The sequence below is a fragment of the Mustelus asterias genome, chromosome 25, assembly GCF_964213995.1.
Source record: "Mustelus asterias chromosome 25, sMusAst1.hap1.1, whole genome shotgun sequence".
NCBI lineage: Eukaryota > Metazoa > Chordata > Chondrichthyes > Carcharhiniformes > Triakidae > Mustelus > Mustelus asterias.
This window is the reverse complement of record NC_135825.1, coordinates 22,856,779-22,881,231: the sequence shown is the minus strand read 5'-3', so window position 1 is coordinate 22,881,231 and position 24,453 is coordinate 22,856,779. Positions and strand designations below refer to the sequence as shown.

The 24,453-nt window shown below is 43.7% G+C and overlaps 1 protein-coding gene across 3 annotated transcripts in view; it reads left to right on the top strand.

Moving 5' to 3' along the window:
• LOC144511865 (plexin-A2-like) overlaps positions 1-24,453 on the top strand; it is a 483,337-nt gene that overhangs the window by 258,424 nt on the left and 200,460 nt on the right. For all 3 annotated transcript variants that reach the window (XM_078242266.1, XM_078242268.1, XM_078242267.1), the window contains one exon: positions 13,812-13,912. In XM_078242266.1, the coding sequence (XP_078098392.1) occupies positions 13,812-13,912 (101 nt within the window). The remainder of the gene's footprint in view (positions 1-13,811; positions 13,913-24,453) is intronic.

The following is a 24,453-nucleotide window of genomic DNA, read 5'->3' as shown; positions in this document are numbered from 1 at the left end:
ACCTGTGTACACTGTGCATATGCACATCGAAGAGTTTTGCAATGCACCACATTGCCCTCCTTATGGACCATCTGGTCAACAGCAGCATAGCTAACTCCTGTTCACAAGATGCATGTGACATCCATCAATTCAAAACCTAAAGGCTTCCTCGTGTTCAAGGAAAGGTGTTGGAAATAATTGTTTATATGTTGCTTGTATGATCCTGTTAGAAATTGCAGATCTTATCTCGAAAGTCTTTTATTTTCAATGGAATTAGTTAATCCTGGGGAATAAGGGACACAGTTTGCTCAGTTGGCTAAAGTGTGGATCAAATTAATGCCAACAGCTCTGGGTTCTATTTCCGTTCCAGCTAGAGCAGACTCGTGGCCTGTCTCTGAGTCCTGCATGTAGCAAAAATAATCAAAATCGAATAATTGCCTTCTGGCAAAAAACTGGAGAGGAAGAAATCACTCCTATAAATTTGATTTGATTTATTATTGACACATGTATTAGTATACAGTGAAAAGTATTGTTTCTTGCGTGCTATACAAAGCATATCGTACATAGGGAAGGAGAGGAGAGAGTGCAGAATGTAGTGTTACAGTCATTGCTAGGATGTAGAGAAAGATCAATTTAATGTGAGGTAGGTCCATTCAAAAGTCTGATGGCAGCAGGGAAGAAGCAGTTCTGGAGTCGGTTGGGACGTGACCTCAGACTTTTGTATCTTTTTCCCAACGGAGGAAGATGGAAGAGAGTATGTCCGGGGTGCATGGGGTCCTTCATTATGCTGGCTGCTTTTTTGAGGCAGCAGGGATTGTAGACAGTGTCACTAGATGGGAGGCTGGTTTGAGTGATGGACTGGGCTTCATTCACGACCTTTTGTAGTTTCTTGCAGTCTTGGACAGAGCAGGAGCCGTACCAAGCTGTGATACAACCAGAAAGAATGCTTTCTATGGTGCGACCTTGTGTTTCTGTATTTAGTGCTTAACTCAGTATCATCTTTGATTTGTTTTACTATTGTCACATATATTAGGATACAGTGAAAAATATTGTTTCTTGCGCATTATACAGACAAAACATACCGTTCACAGAGTACATAGGGGAGAAGGGAAGGAGAGAGTGCAGAATATAATGTTACAGTCATAGATATCTCAGTTGATAGAATCGAATGATGTTCCAATGTCCCTCTTTATCATACAAACTGGACAGCATGCCTTGAGAACGTGTCCACCGGTGCACTTTCTTGATCTTTCAGTGGGTGGCGGAACTGAATGTTACTCTAAGGAGATGGGGGTCAGTGCAAAAATCCAGTTAGTGTTTCTGCTCATGAGACGTATGTTACTGAACAGGATAACATTTCCTGACATTGTGTACTTTCCCTGCAACCATATAGCTGTTTAGAGGCTGAATATGATAGTTTGACATGTGCTGTACAAATACGTAAACACTCTCTGCATCAAAAGTGACTTTGGAATCAATATAGGACTTGGTGAGCTTTTGTGTTTTTCATGTCTGATTTTATTTTGGCTGCATTGATCCAGATTGGTAATATGTTCCTTAATTATCCAAAGACAAATGTCACAGATGCTACTGTAAAGACGGCCTTCTATTGAATAGTCTGGATGTAAAATCTACTGGCTGGGTTCCGTGTAGACCTACTCTGCATCTACTCAGGCACGCGTGATAATTAAACTAAATTTCCTTCTTGTGATCATAACTGGTGCCTGTTGCAAAAATTTAAGCTGCCTTGCATGCAAATGAAATCCCCAATTGCTGTTGTTTCAAGTTTGTTAATGTAATCTCCAATTGTTAGCAGTGGTGCTTAAGCAACTTGCCCATGAAACAGCAACTCTGGCCTCAAGTGTTCCATAAACCTACAGGGAATGAGTTTTGCCTTAACTATGTGTTTCCTTTTAATTAAATTTCCATTGGCATCAAAGCTTGAAATCTCTGGGATCAAAGCATTGTAACAACGTTGGACTATCTGATCAGTCTCCCCACAGAACAATGTTCAAACCTTGTACAGAAACGTTGGGAAAAATTAAAAACCACTAGAGCCACCCATGATGTTGTATTGTTTTATGTAATACATAAGTAAATAGAACTTATGATTTGATACATTGCGGTTAGCTGTCAGTGAAAATTCTTTTGAATTCAATCAAGAGGTGACACAGTGGTAAGCACTACTGCCTCACAGCGCCAGGGACCTAGATTCGATTCCGGCCTTGGGTCTCTGTCTGTGTGGAGTTTGCACATTCTCCCCATGTCTGCGTGGGTTTCCTCCGGGTGCTCCGGTTTCCTCCCACACTGCAAAGATGTGCGGGTTAGGTGGATTGGCCATGCTAAATTGACCCTAGTCTCAGGGGGATTAGCAAGGTAAATGTGTGTGGTTACAGGAATAGGGATCTGAGTGGGATTGTGGTCCGTGCAAACCTGACGGGCTGAATAGCCTCCTTCTGCACTGTAGGGATTCTATGGTTCTATGAATTTATCTCCATGATCGCCAGCGGTTATTGCATTCTACGGTGTAGCAGCAGCAAAGTATGGATTGCACTATTTCTTAAATTTAGCTTTTTTTGATTTTATCACATGCCTTTCAAAGCGCTCAGTTGACCCTCTATGCAAACAGTAAAGATCCTCATGGTGGCACCAAGCTTCAGCTGCTACAGAGATGTCTTTAAAGTTGGTTTCCATTCATTTTTTCAGCTGCTATGTGAAAATTGGCAAATTTCTTGTTTTTATTTGTAGATTGTTGCAGTTACAGTAACTGCACCAGTGGTGATATGGTAGAGGAGCAAAAATCTACTTCAACCTCAATCTATGATATTTCAGACATAAAGGGCCGGGTTTTCATTCTTGTGTCAAGGAAATGTCTAGTTTCCACCCACTCGCCTTAGAACAAAGTGCCCGCAAGGATGGGGTTTTCATTGGGTGGGAGGGATGGGTGCGGGCAGCAGTCCGACCAGCCAAACTACAAAAAAGAGACAGCCACAGGGCCTGCTGGGCATGCAGGTGGTCTATTTAAAAGGCCTGCCTTGGTCCTGTGGCACTTTGTCCCAGTTCAAATAAAAATAGAAAGGCCCTCCAAACCACAACCCCCCACAAACCCCCACACTCCCCATGCTCCATCCAAACCAACTTGTGCCTCTCTCACTTCATGGTCCCTATGCCAAGCTTTGGTACTTGAATGCCCACTATACGCAGTATAGAATTAATTAACTCTATAGTGACAGTCATAGGCATTTTTAAAACACAGCTTTAAAAATGCCATTCAATGTTAACTTCTGCATTCTTAAAAGAAATGTATTTTTACTACAACCTAATAAAAGTGTCAATCATCCAGGCCCCCTTTAACATATCAATGACAGACTGCAGTTGAAATGTTTTAAAGTGTAAATAAATATTATGAAATTGACTGCATGGAGCAGAGAGCCACGTGTCAATCAAACACTGTTTTTTCTCGGGTTCACCCTTTTCAACATATTAGTAGATTTCTGGGCTTTCTTCCAAGGCTCATGTATTTTTGGCTAAGGGCCCAGGCATCCACTAGATTACTGAAACACTGAGCCCCAGAGCAATCATCGCTTGATTGACAGCTCTAGCACTCTGATTTTTTTTGTCAGTTTCACAATATTTATTTCCACACGGTAGAGGTTTCAAATGCTTACAATTTCAGCTATTGATAGTTTAAAGGGTCTGGATGATTGGCACTTATTAGGCTATAGTAAAAAGGAGTTTTTTAAGTAAGTGGAAAGTTATCAATGATTTTTTTTAAGGTTTTTTTACACATACTACTGCCGCCAGAGGGTTAATTATTTCTATGCAGCTTATAGTGGGGAAATATGTGCTGTATTTCATGTATCAGCTGAAAAATGAATGGAAACCAACTTTAAAGACATCTCCATAGCAAGATGAAGTGCCATGGTTTGGTGTGAGGTACTATAGGGGATGTTAGAGGGGTGCGGGGTGTCATACCTTGGCATGGAGGCACATAAGGAGGACCTGTTCAACTTCCCTTTCACTGGTTCCCTCATGCAGACTATGGTTCGCAATGAGGTGACCCATGACTTTCTAAGAAGCTGGAGTGACTCAGGAAAATTGCAGAAGACTAGGATTGATGGAGCCGGCCAGATCAGGAATGTTGGGTGTAGACTCGCGACCCAAACCAGCCCACAGCCTTCCTTCAAGATCAGAAGGAAAGTGTCCACAGTGCTTGGGAAGTCCTTAAGTCCAATGTCATCGATGCCTGGAAAGAGACACTTGGAGTTTCTGTCAGGAACCATCAGGATTGGTGTGGTGAAAATGATTAGCATATCAAAGAACTGACTGATCCTAGGCACAAGATTTTCTGTGCCTGGCAGTGTACCTGTGACGTGAAAAATATGTGGCCGACAAGGCAAAGGCAATTTGACATCTGACTGACTTGAATGATGTTGGTGGCTTATTCACTGCCTCAAGACTATTTATGGCCCAAGGACTCCAGAATCAGCTCCTCAAGAGGCCTAAGGATAGGGGAGATCTGATTAAGGAAAGGGAAGCTGTCAATACCCAATGGATGGAGCATTTTAAAAACCTTTTCAGTCAAGAATCAATTGTTGATGAGTGTTCTCAACTCCCACAACACCCAGCTCTCGGAATTCTACCAAGCCTATGGACGTAGTGGAAGCTTTTGTTTTTTTATATATTTGTTCATGGAATATGGGCATCACTGGCTGGGCCAGCATTTACTGCCCATTCCCCAGGGCATTTAAGAGTCAGCCACATGGCTGTAGATCAGGAGTCTCATGTAGGCTAGACCGGGTAAGGACATTAGTGAACTCAGATGGATTTTTCTGACAAACGACAAGGTTTCATGATCATCTTTCGACTTTTAATTCCAGATTTTTATTGAATTCAGGTTTCACCATCTGCCATGGTGGGATTCGAACCTGGGTCCCCAGAGCATTACTCTGGGTTTCTGGATTACCAGTTCAGCGACAATACCACCATGCCACTGTCTCTCCATAAGCTCTCACATAAATGATGAACAGCAAAGCAGCTGGAAGTGATGGATCACCACTGAAATCTTTAAGCATGAGGAGCAGAATTAATATTATATCTTCATGATCTTATCCTACAGATTTGGAATTAGGAGGAAGTAATGAATGACATCAAGGACACCATTATTATAATAACCTTCAACAAAAGGAACAAATCTAACTGTAGAAATTACAGAGTCATCTCCCTACTTTCCGTTGCAGGAAAGATCATCTTTCTGAATCGACTTAGTACACTTGATGAAGAGCTCTCCTCAAATCTCAACGTGGGTTTAGCCCATCAAGAGGCACTACCACCATGATATTTGCAACTCGCCAACTACAGGACTAAAGTTGTGAACAACATCAATTTCTCCACCCAAAACAGAAAACACTGGAAAATCTCAGCAGGTCTGATAGCATCTGTGGAGAGAGAATAGAGCCAACATTTCCAGTCTGGGTGCTCTGACGAAGAATCATCTAGACTCGAAACATTGGCTCTGTTCTCTCTTCACAGATGCTGTCAGACCTGCTGAGCTTTTCCAGCGTTTTCAGTTTTTGTTTCAGATTCCAGCATTCCTGGTATTTTGCCTCCTTCAACTTCTCAACATAGTGTTCTTTGGGTTAACAAAGGCCTTAAATTCTGTGGCAAGCGAGCTACTCAAAGATACTGTGGAAGCTGAGATATCCTCTAAATTGTGTTACCATCCTTCACCTGCCTCATGATGCTAGGCGAGTGGTGATCCATTGCAGCTTCTTTTGAGGTGAAGATGGGAGTCAACCAAGGTTGTGTCATCACTCCGACTTTGTTTGATCTTCATTGCTTCCATGGCCCATCTGACTAGACAGGAGCTCTCTGCAGGAATACGGCTTACTTATCAAATGGACTGTAAACTAAGACCATCTTGACCCAGTTACTGAGCTCCAATATGCTAATGAAGCTGCAGTAAGTGTTGTCTTGGAAACGTATATCCAGAGAATCGTCAACATATTTACTGAGACATATGAGAAGGTAGGACTTGCACTCAACACTCAGAAGAAGAGTTCTCCGTCAGCAAGCTGGAAATGAACACGTCCCAGCCCCATGAATGCTGATTCATGATGAGTGCCAGGGAAATGTGGAACACTTGACAAAGAAATCCAGCATCACCTGTAATCTACCGGTGCAGCCTTTGGCCACCTGAGGAAGCGAGTGCTTGAAGATTACAACATCAAAAATGAAATCAAGCTCATGGTCTACCATGTGGTTGTGATGTCTTCCTTATTGTGTGGGGCTGAAACATGGATAACATTCAGGGTGCACCTCAAAGCAGCAAGGTCAACTTTGCCTGCAGAAGATCTTGTATGTTAAGTGGGAGGACAGACATACCAAACATCAGTGTCTATTCCCAAGCAGACACCACCAGTATCAAGGCTATGACCAATCACCACCAGCTTCTTTTGGTTGGTCATGCAGTTCGGATGTCAGATACGGGGCTCCCAAAACAGGTGGCCTTCTCCCGGCTCAGTCAGGGCAGACGCACCAAAGGAGGACAGAAGAAGCACTTCTAGTGTGTGCTGAAAGGCAGCATTGACATCAACTCCTGGGAGACCATTGCCTTGGACTGTATCAGATGGTGGTAGAGTCTGTGTGAAGGACCCAGCATTTTGGGACCCCACGACGACAAAATGAAGCGGGAAAGCGGGAGCGACGAACAGAACGCGCCATGGCCCGAATTAATAACACACAACCAGATAACCTGCATGACCAGAAATGCCCTGTACACCATAAAGTCTGCAGATCTTGAATGTGTCTCAAAAGACATCTTCAGACACATCCTGGCCAGCGAGGGACAGTCAATAATATATTTCAGGATAAATTTGCTATTTATTTATTTAGCCATTCTGGATTGGATTTCTCCAGATCCTGATGGCCATAATCCTCCTGATATTATCCGATGTTTATATTACTGATGTCTGTTGCTGTTGTCTCTCCGCCCTGACTATCTACACACACACATATTTAGTCAAAACTAATTTTTCCTCTCTCTCCAAATTGTCAGTGGGATGAATATCTCTAATTATAAAAGCAAATGAGTTGAATTTCATGATACCCGAAAGCGTTAGAAACACATTCGCTTTTTGACCTTGGCAACCCCAAGTACTTCTAATGGAGTTAGCTGTTTTATGGGCTGCCCTTCAGATGGCTGCTGTGGGGAGAGTTCAACAGTTCCTATGGCAACCACCAATTTAAAAGTGTTTCAAATTGAGATCTTATTTTAGTAACCTTAGATATAATTGCCGTTCTGTTTAAAATTACTGAAGTATTTTCACCCTGGCGACGGTGAGTGTTGATGTAAAATTCTGTCTTAGGAAAAAAGTCTGGTTGTGCTTTTGAAAGAAACACGTGAAAAATGCTATTCTGCTCTGGGCTGAAAAATATATTTCTGTAAGACTTGTATGATCTTATAGCGATGGTTAGAACTAATATAATTTTCCTGGTCACGAATTTCAGTTGCAGTTTTAGCCCGCAGTGATGCACATTAACGTCTCCGAAGCTTGGTTTATTTATTTTGTAATACAAAATGCATGAGGTGCAATACACCGCAGCTTATTTTGTCAAGATTATAACCGCTCACCTAGGGCACATACAGTTTTAATATGCCATACTGTCACTTGAGAGATTTCTAATAATTTTCACTTGCAAGCGTGTATGTCCGCATGTAAAGAATCGGGACGGCTAATTTTCATTTAACTGGGCGGGGAGGCATTCCCACTTCCAACCGTTTCAAATAGTCCAATCCACTTATCAGTGATTCTGGTGGAGGGTACAGTAAGAGATTGATAGTTAAATCGACTCAAAGTGCAACCATGTGATGGATTGTGCTGCCAATTGCAAGCAATTACATTGTAAAATCCTTGTCATTTTTAAAAAAAGGTTTTTTTTTCCCAAGAGAAGGGGACAATGCTGCTTGGTACTTACCCATCTATGGCAATCATTCCTCCCTCACTCTGGCTGGGAGTTAGCCTGAATGGGTTCATCCCCTCGTGAGTGCAGTCCTGCTCAGCAACGCGACTGGTTGTTTTATTATTTCGACCTTTACCCTCTCCAGATTACTGTCACCTTGATGTACCTCACCCAGAAGTTACATTAAAATGAAATATTTCAAACCTTTGCTAATGAAAACAGCAACCACTGGAATTAATTATTTAGTGGTACATGCAAGCAGCCATGTGTATGATTGTGTACAAACAATGCAAACGGATTTCCTTTTGTAGTTCAGTGTATCGCTTCTAAAGTGTCGGTTGTTGGTTGTGTTTTATTTGGTAATGTTATATTCCACCTATTACTGTAACACACAACACTCTGCATGTCTAGTCCCCAGAGCACTGAATTCCCTTCATAAGTATTGAATTCCACACACTTCCTCCCCGTAAGGAATGAAATGTTTGAATGTGCTTTTCTTCTGAAATGCTGAATATTATCTTCTGAATGATAGAAAATTCCTTTTAATAGAGTCGTCTTTGAAAATGCTCCCACTGTCTTGAGTGTGTCAGTTTCTCTGTCGAGTTGTGGCTTTGAAGACTTTTCTGTTTTCCTTTGAAATGGAGAATGCCCAAGTCTATAAGCCAATGCAGAACACTTGCATATACCATGTAGAATTTTGTATGGAATAAAACCCAACATATATCATGGCCAATGTTTATGATTGGTTTCTGCTCTAGTATGACAGGACATTGGCTATTCTTCTGTGTTATCACTTACAGTGATTAGCACTGCTGCCTCCCAGCGCCAGGTACCCGGGTTCAACTCTGGCCTCTGCTAACTGTGTGGAGTCTGCACATTCTCCCCATGTCTGGATAGTTTCCTCTGGGTGCTCCAGTTTCCTCTCACAGTCCAAAAATGCGCAGGTTAAGTTGATTTGGCCATGGTAAATTGCCCCTTAGTGTCAGGGGGATTGGCAGGGTAAATACATGGGATTATAGAGATAGGGTCTGGCTGGGATTGCTGTCAGTGCAGGTTCAATGGGTCGAATGACCTCTTGCAATGTAGGGATTCTATGACCAGCATTGCTGCTTTGAGTTGTCCGAATGTATAAAAGACTTTCATTGGGTAAGGTACTGGTCGGGATTCTATGGTTCTGTTGCGGTGAATGAAATTTTGGTTGAATACCAAATTCTCCATTTTCACTGCCTGCGGTGGCGGGGCATACGAGACTGGAGAAATCCGGACGTTGATACAATAGGTGTGTGTCCAGCTAGGCCTGCGATATTGCTGGAAAATGTTTCTATCCTGCAAAATCCTCCTGTCACTTCCCATTTCTAACATGCAGTCAGTTCCAGAAATGTCGTCTTTGTTGACTTTTCTGTACTGGGAGCTATCAGAACATGTTCTTAGAAGTATTTCAGTAGTCCTTCAGACCCTGTTTTGATGGATTTGAAATGATTTGAGGGCGAGTTGAAATGTTCAGAAGTCAAAGAATTGCTTTTTTGTTTCCTGACGATACTTTTTGTCAGGCGTTATGTTCTTTATAAGGAAGGGAAATGTCCCCCTGATTGAGAAATTCAAAGACTTGTGGATGTGCCCCAAGTGGCTGCAGTGGGAAAGCACGAGATGCACAATGAGTGAACCTTAGTTTGAACTGCAGCATCAATTGACTGTCAGCTGAAGTGTCTCCTGGAGGGAACATTTCATCAGCCTTGGTAGAACTCTCTGTGCAAGTGAGTAATAGTATTCGGGAGAAATGGTGCTTCAACTGTTTCCACAGAATCTGAAGTTGCAAAGCTGTTGAATGGGTAATAATGCAGCACGATACTTAAATCCGGTAAGTAGGAGACATGGGCCAGTTATAATTAGGTTATCACTAATACGTGCGTCCAGATTTCTTCCAGCTCTCGCGTTTCTGGTACATTTACCTCAACAGTGAGCAGACCCATTAACATAACAGAGGGAGGAGAAGGGGAGAATATGGTGGCTGAGTCGTAATTATCCTTCTATAATAGGATTGCGGAAAGAATGATCTTAACCGAGTTAGCAGTTCTTAAAATGTGTCTCAATCTCATTGAAGACTGGGAGGAAAGAAATACCATGCACTGGTACAGCTCGGTGGCAAACGGGCAAAGGCAATGACTGAGAAAGAAGTAACAGGAGCTACAGACGAGAAGGAATCACTGATGTGGAGGTGGCAGAGTCAATATGAAAGGCAAAGTTGGGGGAAAATAAAAAGAGAGAATGCCTTTTAGGATGGGTTCATTTTGCAGCCGCCTAGTTTTTAAAGATCGTGTCATGCACTGTCATATCCTCTGACATTGTTATAACCTGTTGCTTGCTATTGATATAAAATAAACATCCTTCTCACAGCCAGATGACACATTACTGAACCAGATTGTTTGCATAGTTCCCATTTATTAGTCATTGCAGCAGTGCAGTCATCAAGGGCATCCTTTGTTCCAGAAGCTTAAGTGTAATGTCACGAGGGGGTGCAGAAACAGATGTAGTAGCCAAGTGTCGAGCAGTGGTGGCCACTTGCTTACTCTTCCACGCCATCAGGGCGGTGGTTCTTCAGCATGTGTCTCTCTCGTCTGTAGCTGTACAGTGTGAAAATGCCTATTGTAGAAGAAGGACACTGGTGCTATTGAGTCTGACCGGTCTCAGCTGTTGGATTTGTCTACGGTTTCAATAGCCGTGCTAAGAGAGTAGTCTGCAGTTGTTCTTTATTTGGGACAGGTGGAAGCATCACTCTCCACAGATTCAGCTGGACATGAAAACAAATCTTTGATGAATTAATTATTGTGTGCGCCTCCCTGTCAGGTTTCCATAATTAAGAATGCTGCTGAAATTTAGAAATGCAATTTAATATGAACATTGCAAAGTGTTTCTTCACACACTGAGCAAATATATAAAAAGTGCATCTTAAATACTCTGCCGATACTCTGTTGATACATAAAAACAATAGCCAAATCCTAGCCCTTCCTCCTCTTTTCACCCTCCCTTCCCCACCCACCTTTATCAGACAGACTGTACCCCAAATTAAGTTTCAAGTTTATTTAGCGTCACAAGTAGGCTTGCATTAACACTGCAATGCAGTTTACTGTGAAAATCCACTGGCCACCACACTCCGGTGCCTGCTCGGGTACACTGAGGGAGAATTTAGCATGGGCAATGCACTTAACCAGGACATCTTTCGGACTGCGGGGAGGAAACCAGAGCATCCAAAGGAAACCCACGCAGATACGGGGAGAACGTGCAAACTCCACACAGTCCAAGTCGGGAATCGAACCCGGGTTCCTGGTGTTGTGAGGCAGCAGTGCTAACCACTCCCACTGTGCCACCCATTATTTTTCCCTTTTAAAAAAGTGACCCCTGTCGGTCAGCAATATTATAATTAAATTCCATTTTATATGTGTTTTCTACACGGCTTACCATTCTGTGGTGATGCTCGATGGTTATCCTTTTCTATCTTTGGCTTTTTTTACTGACAGTTTGGTTATGCTTGGTGTTGGACAACATCAAACTAAACGATTTTGTGTAAATATCTGAAGCTGAATGTTATAAAGTAGTGGAAAAAGGTCAAGAACCACCAAATGTTTTAATACACATTATTACTGCTTCCTAAATAATTAACCTCCTTGTTTTGATATGTCACTTAAACTGGAAGCGTTCTTTTAAGATGCAGTCTCCTCCCTTGTCTGAATTGCCTTTCCGTCTGAATTACCTTGCCTTGTTGCTGCTCCTGTTTTGAGCCCTGGTCTGGCAGGTGTTTTCACAGATCCATTTTCAGCTGCATTGTTCAAAAAAATTCCTTCCACGGAATTTTTCTTCAGGATTGTGCCCTGGAGCTCCGAGAGAATCTTAATTTTGAGTAACTGAATATCTGCTGCCTGAATGGGGAAAACTCCAATGGCAAATAATGAGAGCATTATTCATGCATTTAAAAAAAGCAAGGGCATGAAATATAAATGCCTACACATCTCAGCGCTGTACCTTTTTCAGTTAAGATCCCTGGTCAGCTTGTTTAGGATGAAACATTTTTGACCTGCTTCAGCAAATAGATAAAATAGAGCCATTGATTATACCCATGTGAAAACAACCTCTTTTATCAAATAGTAATTTGTGCAAACAGAAAAGACCAGGTTTTTAAGGTGCTTGTTTGAAGTCTCTTCAAAGTTGTGCAGTTGCCCCAGGGTAATGTTCAAGTTGCTGTAAAATGACCATAATGTGGTCATTGTTGAACATCACGAATGCCTCAATGAAAATCCAGCTAGACTTTCTGGTTAGTCGGCAAGAGTTGATAAAGCAAATTAAAAGTGTATCTTCTTGTTTGGGATGTGACACTACTTGCCAGTCTGTTAATATTTAAAATAAATGAGTTAGTACCCTTTTGAAATAAAGTGGTGTAATGGAAAGGTGTTGATGTAGGCCTATCTGCTCCTGGAACCTGCTCTGCCATTCAATAAGCTATGATGTGGAGATGTCGGCGTTGGACTGGGGTGGGCACAGTAAGAAGTCTCACAATGCCAGGTTAAGGTCCAACAGGTTTATTTGGAATCAAGAGCTTTCGGAGCGTTGCTCCTTCATCAGGTGAGTCACCGGATGAAGGAGCAGTGCCCCAAAAGCTTGTGATTCAATAAGCTGATGGCTGATTTGTTTGTGGTTGAAATTTCACATTTCCATCTACCCTGATAACCTCTCATTCGCTTATCTAACAAGAATCTGCCTACTTCCACCATAAAAATATTCAATCACCCCACCCCCATCATCATCTGAGGCAGATCGTTCTAAAGTCACCGCCCTCTGAGAAAACAAAAATCACTTCATCTCTGTCTCAAAAGGGCAAACACCCAATTTTAAAACAATACCCCCTTGTTTCAGACTCATCCACAAGAGGAAATATCCTTTCTACGTCCACCTTGTCAAGACCGACCAGGACCATATATGCATCAGTCAAGTCACCCCTCTTCAAAGCTTCAGTGTAAACGAGTCCAACCTGCCCAACCTCTCCTCGTAAGATAACCTGCTCATTCCAGATATCATCCTAATAAACCTCCTCTGAACCGCCCCACCTCCAATGCATTTACATCCTTCCTGAAATGAGGAGACCAAAACACAGTTTTCAAGATGTGGCCTCACCAATGCCTTGTGTAACAGAAGCATAGTAAGAAGTTTAACAACGCCAGGTTAATGTTAAACTTACTGTGTTTACCCCAGTCCAACGCCAGCATCTCCACATCATAACAGAAGCATAACATCTTTACTTGTAAGTTCAATTTCTCTCATAGCAAACGATAGCATTCCATTTGTCTTAATTACTTGCTGTATCTACATAGTAATGTTTTGTGACTTGTGCACTAGAACACAAAGATCCCTCTGCACCTTGGAATTCTGCAGCTGTTCTCTGTTTATGTAAAACTCTGCCAATAATTTCATTTTTTTCTCTCTCATTCCATCTGCCAGATTTTTGCCCACTCACAGCCTATCTACACCCATTAGGTTGATTGGCCATGCTCAATTGCCCCTTAATGTTAGGGAGATTAGCAGGGTAAATATGTGTGGAGTTACGGAGATAGGGACTGGGTGGGATTGTAGTCGGTGCAGGCTCTGGGCCGAATGGCCTCTTTCTGCACTGTAGGGATTCCATGATCTGCAATCTCCTCGTGTCCTCTTCACTTTCCTACCTATCTTTAGCTACCATGCCTTTGCTCCCGTTATCTAAGTCATTGATGCAAATTGCTCCTGTTTCTTCTGTTCTATTGGTTACTAACACATCACAACAGAGTTTCAAGTCAGTGTACTCTATTTGTGTTACATGCTTACATTTTGTATTTTGTTTTTTTTAGCTCTCAAGGGTGCCAGTAGAGTCATGTGAACAATACGAGACCTGCAGCAAGTGTCTAAGCTCTGGAGACCCTCACTGCGGTTGGTGTGTGCTTCACAACATGTAGGTATCAAAGTTGTTCATCAGTGCATTTATTTACTAGCAGTGCAATCATGCTTTTCTTGGTTAAAGATCATTTCCCCCCGCCCCATGCAAAAGATCAGGACTCGGTACTCTGGTACATCAGTGTCAACCCCCAATGATCTAACTGATACTGATCTGTGAACTTGGACTGAGCAGTGGTAGGTTACAGAAACGTGAGGCAGTCAATGTCGAACACAATTTTCCAGCAAGGATCACAGAAATTGGACAAGAACATTGCTTTTTGTTTTCTCGAGACCACCACTGCTGAGACCAATTGTGGTACTTCTCCCGCTGCCACCCTTGCTGGGAGAAGCTAACTCAAAACAGACCAGTAATCCCGCCTGGAGTGTATCTTGTCTGTATGATTCAGCGCCATGGGAGTCTGGTTTGTTTTTACTCGAGATTAAGTGCACAGATTGTGATTGAAGAAACTTGAACGAGACAATCTAGCAGCTCTGTGCCACACCATGTTCAAAAGCAACTTCTCTGTTTAGTGCTATTTTCACCCAGTTCTTTAACAATTAACTTTATCTTATTCCTTGCAACGATTTGAATACTTACCTTCTGACTGAGAACAAGTTGTCTGCTAAGTGGTTTAGAAAGGCGAGGGGAGAGAAAGTGGTGAAGGTAAAGGTTAGTTAACCCTTTGTGTGATGCTCTTAGCATTGGCCCTCATGCATTTTGATTCCATCAGTCAATGAACCTAAAATTAACTACATGTGTGACTCTTTTTGTCTGTTGCCTTGTTAATTAGCTTTATAAGTTAACTTCTATGCATCTCTCAAGTGCAGCAAACAACTGCAACTTATATTTATGAAGCGTTTTAACATAGATCCCAAGGCAATTCACAGGAGCCCAATCGGGCAAAAAATTTACACCCAACAAACAACAGGATATTTGAAATCATAGAAACCCTACAGTGTAGAAAGAGGCCATTCGGCCCATCGAGTCTGCACTGACCACAATCCCACCCAGGCCCTACCCCCATATCCCTACATATTTACCCACTAATCCCTCTAACCTACGCATCTCAGGACACGAAGGGCAATTTTTTTAAAACATGGCCAATCAACCTAACCCGCACATCTTTGGACAGTGGGAGGAAACCGGAGCACCCGGAGGAAACCCACGCAGACACGAGGAGAATGTGCAAACTCCACACAGGCAGTGACCCAAGCCGGGAATCGAACCCAGGTCGCTGGAGCTGTGAAGCAGCAGTGCTAACCACTGTGCTACCGTGCCGCCATTTGGGTGCCTCAAGTTTTTGGGTAAGAAGGTAGAAACATTTTAAGGGAAGAAAGAGAGGTGAGAAATGGAGGAAATTCCGAAGTTACCAACATATGAACAAGGAGCAGGAGTAGGCCATTCAGTCCCTTGAATCTGCTCTGCCGTTTAATAAGATCATGGCTGATCTGGTCATCAACTTAAATCTGCTTCCTGCCTTTCCCCTACCCCACCCCAATAAACTATCACCCCCTTGCTTACCAAGAATCTAGCCAGCTCTGCCTTAAAAACATTCAGAGTCTACTTCCACCAGGAGATTTCCAAAGACTCATGACCCTCAGTGAGATAATTTTGCCTCATTTTAAATGGGCCACCCCTTATTTTTAAACAGTGACCCCCTGGTTCTAGATTCTCCCACAAGGGGAAACATCATCTCCACATCCACCTTGCCAATACCCCTTGAGATCTTGTGTTTCAATCAAGTTCGAGGTCTTTTTGGCTACAGCCCATTTAGTTGGGGATGAAGAGACTGCAAGATTCATAAAAGGCCAGAGTTAAGAGGAACGCAAAGTTCTTGGTGGCTTATCAGACTGACTGAGGTTACTGGTATAGGGAGGAGAGGTGAGGCTGTGGGGAAAAAAATCAAGCTCTTGGTGGAAGTGTATATGTAAAGGAAAACTGTGTCACTTTGTCCATCTTTCTGAACGATGCGTCGCGCTTTGCTTTAACAATGAGGTTAGAAGGAAATGGGAAGCTGATGATGATCCCATTGGGTCAGCCTTGATTGGTCAGCTAATCTTTTGGCCTGCCCTTCAATTTCCATGTTTGTAAATATTGCGAAAGTGTGCGACCATTGTAATCTGCTGAGTTGTGGTGAGAGGATGTGGTCAGAACAGGGAAGGAAAGGTTAAAAAGAAACCAAGTCTCAATTTAAAACCCCCCAAAAAAATGGCTTTGTGACGAGTGATGTATCTTATCAAATTCTTTCTCAAAACTGAAACCCTTTAAGTATTGAGCATGTCAGATTATTGCAAGATAGACTGGATACCTAAATTTATGCAGACATTTATAGCTGGACAGGATTGAGTAGCAGTGAATAGTTCTGCCCTGAGGGTCATTCCATAATAACCTGAAAAATTCTGCAACACTGCAAGTAAATAGCAATGGTGAAGTGATGAATAAGGCATGCACCCAAGTTGGGGAATGAAAACATAATGGAAATCAACCATTTTTGAAGTTAATCGAGTCGACACACTTGATTTTGGGATTATATTTATTATTTTTCTGAAGGCATTTTCCTTTACATGTTTACCGCAAATATATATATTTTTGGCCTTTTCATGAACAAAGGGCCCTGTTCTTTATGGAAATCAAACGTATTTGTCGTGCTCTGTGTTGATTTGTGAAACCATATTGCCGACGTATCACCCTCAGCAATAAAACCCGAAGCATAAACAATTGAACAGATGGAATTGTTTTTTTTCCCTATTAGAGCCTAAAATTATGGATTTTTAAAATTTCTTTGAAGGTGGGACAAAGGTGCCATTGAATAGAGAGATAATCAAACAATTGTTGAATTTAGGTCACTGAATACCCGTGCTGCCAGTATATCAAATACATAATCACACCTCAGAATTAAGATTCTAGATTTACAAGCATTTATCATTCAGATTTTCTTCCTTTAGAAAATCGTTATCGTCGAGAGTTTCCAAGATATATATCAAGATGATCTTGCTTATCAGTAGAGAAAGTCAAACAGTTGGCCGCGCATTCCACTGCATTGACAGATATATGAGGGTGACGCGGTGGCACAGTGGTTAGCACTGCTGCCTCACAGCGCCAAGGACCCGGGTTCAATTCCCGCCTCGGGTCACTGTCTGTGTGGAGTTTGCATGTTCTCCCCGTGTCTGCGTGGGTTTCCTCCGGGTGCTCCGGTTTCCTCCCACAGTCCAAAGATGTGCAAGTTAGATTGATTGGTCATGATAAATTGTTCCTTAGTGTCAGGGCGGGATAAATAGGTGGGCTTGCGGGGTTAGGGCCTGGGTGGGATTGTTGTCGGTGCAGGCTTGATGGGCTGAATGGTCTCCTTCTGCACTGTAGGGATTCTGTGATTCTATGTGCGAACTGCAATTCCGGCAGGTAAGATGTCAAATCATTTTTTGTGTCGGAAAAATATACTGGTGACATCTAGTGGTAGGATATTTATACAAACATTAAACTGAAATTTCTGCTGGTGCTGGTAACAAATATGTATTTAAGTCACTTTGTTCAGCTAATAGCCTGCACTAATGCAGCCGTATAACATCCAGGAAAAAATGCTTGTTAACTCTCGTACATATAGGAATCAGGAGCAGAAGTGGGCAAGTTCAGCCCTTTGAGCCTGCTCTGCCATTCAATCAGATCATGGCTGATCTCTCCCTGGTCTCAAACCCACCTCCCCACCTGTTCCTTATATCCCTTCAAAACATTTTAAAAATTAGAAATATATCTATCAATCTCCTTGAAACCATTTAATGATTCAGACCCCACTGCGCTATGGGGCAGCGAGTTCCACAAATTCACCACCCTCACCTTTTCACCTATCCCACTTGGTTCCTGAAGTTTGAAGGAATGTTAAATCCATTATGATTTTCTTTTTTAAAAAAAACAAAGTTTCACTGTGCACTGCACCATAAACTTTGTGCTCTCGGGTCTTAAGTATCTTCTTGGATTGGACAGTATGTTTCACCTTGATCAGGGGAAGCTCAAGCTTTGAAACAATGCTATATGGAAGAGGTAGCGCCAACTCTGATTTGCGTTAGTCTCTGAGCATTGGCTTCAAAGAGCTGTTGACCCAACGCGCAGAAGGTCATCAGATTAGGGTTGGGCAATAAATGCTGGCCAGCCAGCGATGCCCATGTCCCATGATTGAATAAAAGAAATTGTAATAATACGAATCAGAATCCACTTAGAATCTCTCCAGTGCAGAAGGAGGCATTCGGCCCATCGAGTCTGCGCCGACCACAATCCCACCCTCTACCCTATTCCTGTAACCCCACATATTTAGCCTACTAATCCCCCTGACACCTAAGGGGCAATTTAGCATAACCAATCAACCTAACCCACACATCTTTGGACTGTGGGAGGAAACTGGAGCACCCGAAGGAAACCCACACAAGACAGTGACCCGAGGCGGGGATTGAACCCTGGACACTGGCACTGAGAGGCAGCAGTGCTAACCACTGTGCTACTGTGTCGCCCACTTAATTTGCTTTTCCTTCATTCTGGTGATGATCAGAACGGTGAGACCAGTGAAAGTTGACCTCTGCCCTGCACCAAGGTAGATAAATCAGCTTGCTGTGTGGATTGTCTGGATTCTGGTGCTTTGTTACCGAATACCTTTAAACTCAAATGGAAAGCTCTTTACATTTTAAAACCTCATTGGTGACCTGAACACCCACAGAAAGGTTCCCTTTAGATTGACAAAGCCCCCCTTTGTGTGGAAATTAAATTTGATTCTTTCAGTAGAGTGAAACCATTGACATGGGCAGATGTGTGAGCGTTTGTTTGAACAAGTCATTTTTTTTCCCCTTGGCTGATCAGCTGTTGCAATAAAAGCCTTGTGTTGCGACTGGGAGTTTACTCAAGATAACTTGCCGATAAGCTCTTGAGGCTCTTGCTTAGCTCTAGGGCAAGGGATTTTGTGCCATTCAGTGTACCTTGAATCATAGAATCCCTACATTGCAGAAGGAGGCCATTCGGCCCATCAAGTCTGCACCGACTCTCCAGGCCCTATGCCTGAAACCCGACATATGTATCCCCCTAACACATCTTGGGACGCTGAAGGGCAATTTAGCATTGCCAATACACCTACCCTGCACATTTTGAGACACTAAAGGACAATTCAGCATGGCCAATACACCTAACTGGCACATCTTTGACTGCCAGCTGTCAGAATAGCTTTTGCTCAAATGGGAATTCCCGTCTGCAGAGCACAGCATTGAATCCAATTGCACAGCAGCTGGATCGGGTACTGGCTCCAAGAAATGGTAAGAAGTCCAACAACACCAGGTTAAAGTCCAACAGGTTTATTTGGTAGTAAAAGCCACTAGCTTTCGGAGCGCTGCTCCTTCGTCAGGTGAGTGGGAGTTCTGTTCACAAACAGGGCATATAAAGACACAAACCCAATTTACAAAATAATGATTGGAATGCGAGTCTTTACAGGTAACCAAGTCTTAATGTGAGTGGAGAGAGCATTAAGCACAGGTTAAAGAGATGTGTATTGTCTCCAGACAGGACAGTTAGTGAGATTTTGCAAGTCCAGGCAAGTCATGGGGGTTACAGATAATGTGACATGAACCCAAGATCCTGGTTGAGGCCGTCCTCATGTGTGCGGAACTTGGCTATCAGTCTCTGCTCAGCGACTCTGCGTTGTCGTGTCTTGTGAAGGCCGCCTTGGAGAACGCTTACCCGAAGATCAGAGGCCGAAGGCCCGTGACCGCTGAAGTGTTCCCCAACAGGAAGAGAACACTCTTGCCTGGTGATTGTCGAGCGGTGTTCATTCATCCATTGTTGTAGCGTCTGCATGGTCTCCCCAATGTACCATGCCTCGGGACACCCTTTCCTGCAGCGTATCAGGTAGACCACATTGGCCGAGTTGCAAGAGTATGTACCGTGTACCTGGTGGATGGTGTTCTCACGTGAGATGATGGCATCCGTGTCGATGATCCGGCACTCCAAGAAATGGGTCAGAGGGGGAGAGCTGGTGCGGGGAGAAGTCATAAGAGCAGCATTTCTATCATGAAAAGGGGAGGAAATGGCCCGAGGGGGAGATGGGGTTGGGGGGAGCAACTGTTCAGGTAACTTTTGTTACCTCATGATCAGCTTAGTTTGTTGAACAATTTCCAACTGGCAGCACTGCAACATTATATCCATCTGGGGGGAAAATCCTGCATACATTTATGGTCACAGAAGGAAGCATTGCCTGAAGGAGAGCTGATTTAAATAGAAAAGAAAGCTAAACACGTAGCAGGTGGCGAGTGTAGCATCAGGCTGCTTTAGGGCTTGGAGATGTGGTAATCTAGTCATTGGCGATAAACGTCTTAACCAGTCAAAGCACATAGTCCTTCAATTCAGTTAATTGTGTCTGAGCCACCTTTCATAAGGTTAGCAGTCAGAGAGTTTTTAAATTTTGTTCATCATGGGTTTTAAATGCACAAACTGCAATCTTGGATAGGGAAACCAGGTTCGAAAGGTGAAGCCTGCATTAATAATATCTCGAGATGAAAATAAAATTCTGCACTCAATTTAGTAAGCAGGAATATATCAGAAGTCATTTTCTAAAGAATCCTAGTTATGTGGCAGACATGATGCACCTGTCAGTTAATATAATACAATTCATGAATACTGTGGTATTATAATGTCTTCTTGCGACAATATAATTGCTTACCTCTGCAAAAGAAATATTCCCTCAGTACAAAGCATTCAGCTCTGCAGGGTCATTACAGCATGAAGGATTACTGCAGTGGAGTAGAGTTCTGACAAGTTGGAAAATTTGACATATGGCTTTATTACTGGCGTCCGTTGGTCCTTTCGATGCTGAGTGGTTTGGAGTTCTTGGTCGGTGAGGAAGAGCCGTAGGAGTGAGCCCCGACATAAAACTGTTCTCATGAGGAGTACTTATTAAAGCCACCCTCATTTGAAAAATGACTGACTGATTTGAAATGCGGAAATCACCCTTGACATTGTCGATGCAAAGTAGCTTCACACCTACATGGACATGAAAACAGCAGAGAACTCTGGAACCGGGACCTGACCTGAATCTTAAATGTGGCAAAACCTGGAGATGCAAAACTATTTGCAGGAGGTGATCTGGCACCATTTGGGCTCCACACTGAGATCAGTGTAACTCCAGCCGAGTGCAAACTCTATAAATTGCCCACGTGTTCAACTGAAATTTCATGGGCATTTTTTGCATGTAAACAGGAAACTCTTTAAAAACAACCAGTTTGCCACCGTAGAGGAAAATACAATGCATGCTTTAGAACTGTTTTGATGAGGGGTTAAAGATGCTATTTTGACCTGACTATTTCTCTTTACAGATGAGTATTTCCAGTGTTTTTCTTTCATTTGTACAACTTGAACCTTAAGAATGAGTTGAGGTAATATTTCTTCCCGTTTCTTCACACGAGCAGCCCAAGAGGTATTGCCTCAACACGTGCTAAGTGTCAGCACACTGGCGCGTAACTCGTGCGTTGCACAGCCCATTTTTCTCTCGTGCGCGTGCTTTATGCCATCATTCTGGCGGAGCAGAGACTCTGTGGCGCCTGTTGCTGGTTCTAAGAGATCGGGGCGCCATCGTTAAAGGGCGCTCCAATCAGAAATAAAAATATACTACTCTCCTCTTCCTCCGCCAATCCCACTTCAGCAACATGCAGGCACTGGGGTTCGGGACCACCCTCTCCCCCCCCTCCCCCAATAATCACTGCCTGCGTTTCCTCGAACCACCCCACCCCACCCTGAACAAGCATTGCCGGCATTTCAAATCCCCCAGCAACCCCAGCTTAGTGACCACTCTCCCACCCCCCAGCCCCCGATGAGGCTCCCACTACAATCCGGCCCTGACACTGCCTCAAAGAACAATACAGCACAGGAACAGGCCCTTCGGCCCTCCAAGCCCGTGCCACTCCCTGGTCCAAACTAGACCATTCTTTTGTATCCCTCCATTCCCACTCCATTCATATGGCTGTCTAGATAAGTCTTAAACATTCCCAGTGTGTCCGCCTCCACCACCTTGCCTGGCAGCGCATTCCAGGCCCCCACCACCCTCTGTGTAAAATATGTCCTTCTGATATCTGTGTTAAACCTCCCCCCCTTCACCTTGAACCTATGACCCCTCGTGAACGTCACCACCGACCTGGGGAAAAGCTTCCCACCGTTCACCCTATCTAAGCCTTTCATAATTTTATACACCTCTATTAAGTCTCCCCTCATCCTCCGTCTTTCCAGGGAGAACAACCCCAGTTTACCCAATCTCTCCTCATAACTAAGCCCCTCCACACCAGGCAACATCCTGGTAAACCTCCTCTGTACTCTCTCCAAAGCCTCCACGTCCTTCTGGTAGTGTGGCGACCAGAACTGGACGCAGTATTCCAAATGCGGCCGAACCAACGTTCTATACATCTGCAACATCAGACCCCAACTTTTATACTCTATGCCCCGTCCTATAAAGGCAAGCATGCCATATGCCTTCTTCACCACCTTCTCCACCTGTGACGTCACCTTCAAGGATCTGTGGACTTGCACACCCATGTCCCTCTGCGTATCTACACCCTTTATGGTTCTGCCATTTATCGTATAGCTCCTCCCTACATTATTTCTACCAAAATGCATCACTTCGCATTTATCAGGATTGAACTCCATCTGCCATTTCTTTGCCCAAATTTCCAGCCTATCTATATCCTTCTGTAGCTTCTGACAATGCTCCTCACTATCTGCAAGTCCTGCCAATTTTGTGTCGTCCGCAAACTTACTGATCACCCCAGTTACACCTTCTTCCAGATCGTTTATATAAATCACAAACAGCAGAGGTCCCAATACAGAGCCCTGCGGAACACCACTAGTCACAGGCCTCCAGCCAGAAAAAGACCCTTCCACTACCACCCTCTGTCTTCTGTGAACAAGCCAGTTCTCCACGCATCTAGCCACCTCCCCTTTTATCCCATGAGATCCAACCTTTTTCACCAGCCTACCATGAGGGACTTTGTCAAATGCTTTACTAAAGTCCATATAGACGACATCCACGGCCCTTCCCTCGTCAACCATTCTGGTCACTTCTTCAAAAAACTCCACCAGGTTAGTGAGGCATGACCTCCCTCTCACAAAACCATGCTGACTATCGTTAATGAGTTTATTCCTTTCTAAATGTGCATACATCCTATCTCTAAGAATTTTCTCCAACAACTTCCCCACCACGGACGTCAAGCTCACCGGCCTATAATTACCCGGGTTATCCTTCCTCCCCTTCTTAAATAACGGGACCACATTAGCTATCCTCCAATCCTCTGGGACCTCACCTGCGTCCAGTGACGAGACAAAGATTTGCGTCAGAGGCCCAGCGATTTCATCTCTCGTCTCCCTGAGCAGCCTTGGATAGATTCCATCAGGCCCTGGGGATTTGTCAGTCTTTATATTCTCTAACAAACTAACACTTCCTCCCTTGTAATGGAGATTTTCTCCAACGGTTCAACACTCCCCTCCGAGACACTCCCAGTCATCACATCCCTCTCCTTTGTGAATACCGACGCAAAGTATTCATTTAGGATCTCCCCTACTTCTTTGGGCTCCAAGCATAATTCCCCACTTTTGTCCCTGAGAGGTCAGATTTTTCCCTGATGACCCTTTTGTTCCTAACGTATGAATAAAATGCCTTGGGATTCTCCTTAATCCTGTCTGCCAAGGACATTTCGTGACCCCTTTTTGCCCTTCTAATTCCCCATTTGAGTTCCTTCCTACTTTCTTTGTACTCCTTAGAATAGAAATAGAATAGAAACCCTACAGTGCAGAAGGAGGCCATTCGGCCCATCGAGTCTGCACCGACCACAATCCCACCCAGGCCCTACCCCCACATATTTACCCACTAATCCCTCTAACCTACGCATCTCAGGATTCTAAGGGGCAATTTTTAACCTGGCCAATCAACCTAACCCGCACATCTTTGGACTGTGGGAGGAAACTGGAGCACCCGGAGGAAACCCACACAGACACGAGGAGAATGTGCAAACTCCACACAGCCAGTGACCCGAGCCGGGAATCGAACCCGGGACCATGGAGCTGTGAAGCAGCAGTGCTAACCACTGCGCTACCGTGTCGTCGAGTGCTAACCACTGCCTACCGTACCGCTCCTCCAGAGCTCCCTCCGTTTTTAGCTGCCTGGACCTAACATACGCCTCTCTTTTCTTTTTGACCAGTCCCTCAATTTTCCTGGTTATCCACGGTTCTCGAATCCTACCCTTCCTATCCTTTTTTACAGGCACATGCCTGTCCTGTAGCCCTAACAACTGTTCCTTAAAAGACTCCCACATGCCAGATGTGGATTTACCCTCAAACAGCCTCTCCCAATCAAGAGCTGCCAATTTCTGCCTAATCCCACTAAAGTTAGCCTTCCCCCAATCCAACACCTTACCCTTGGGACACCACTCATCCTTTTCCATCACTATCCTAAAGCTAACAGAATTGTGGTCACTATTTGCCACATTTTCCCCTACCGAAATTTTGAAGACCTGACCGGGCTCATTCCCTAGCCAGCTCCCTCGTCC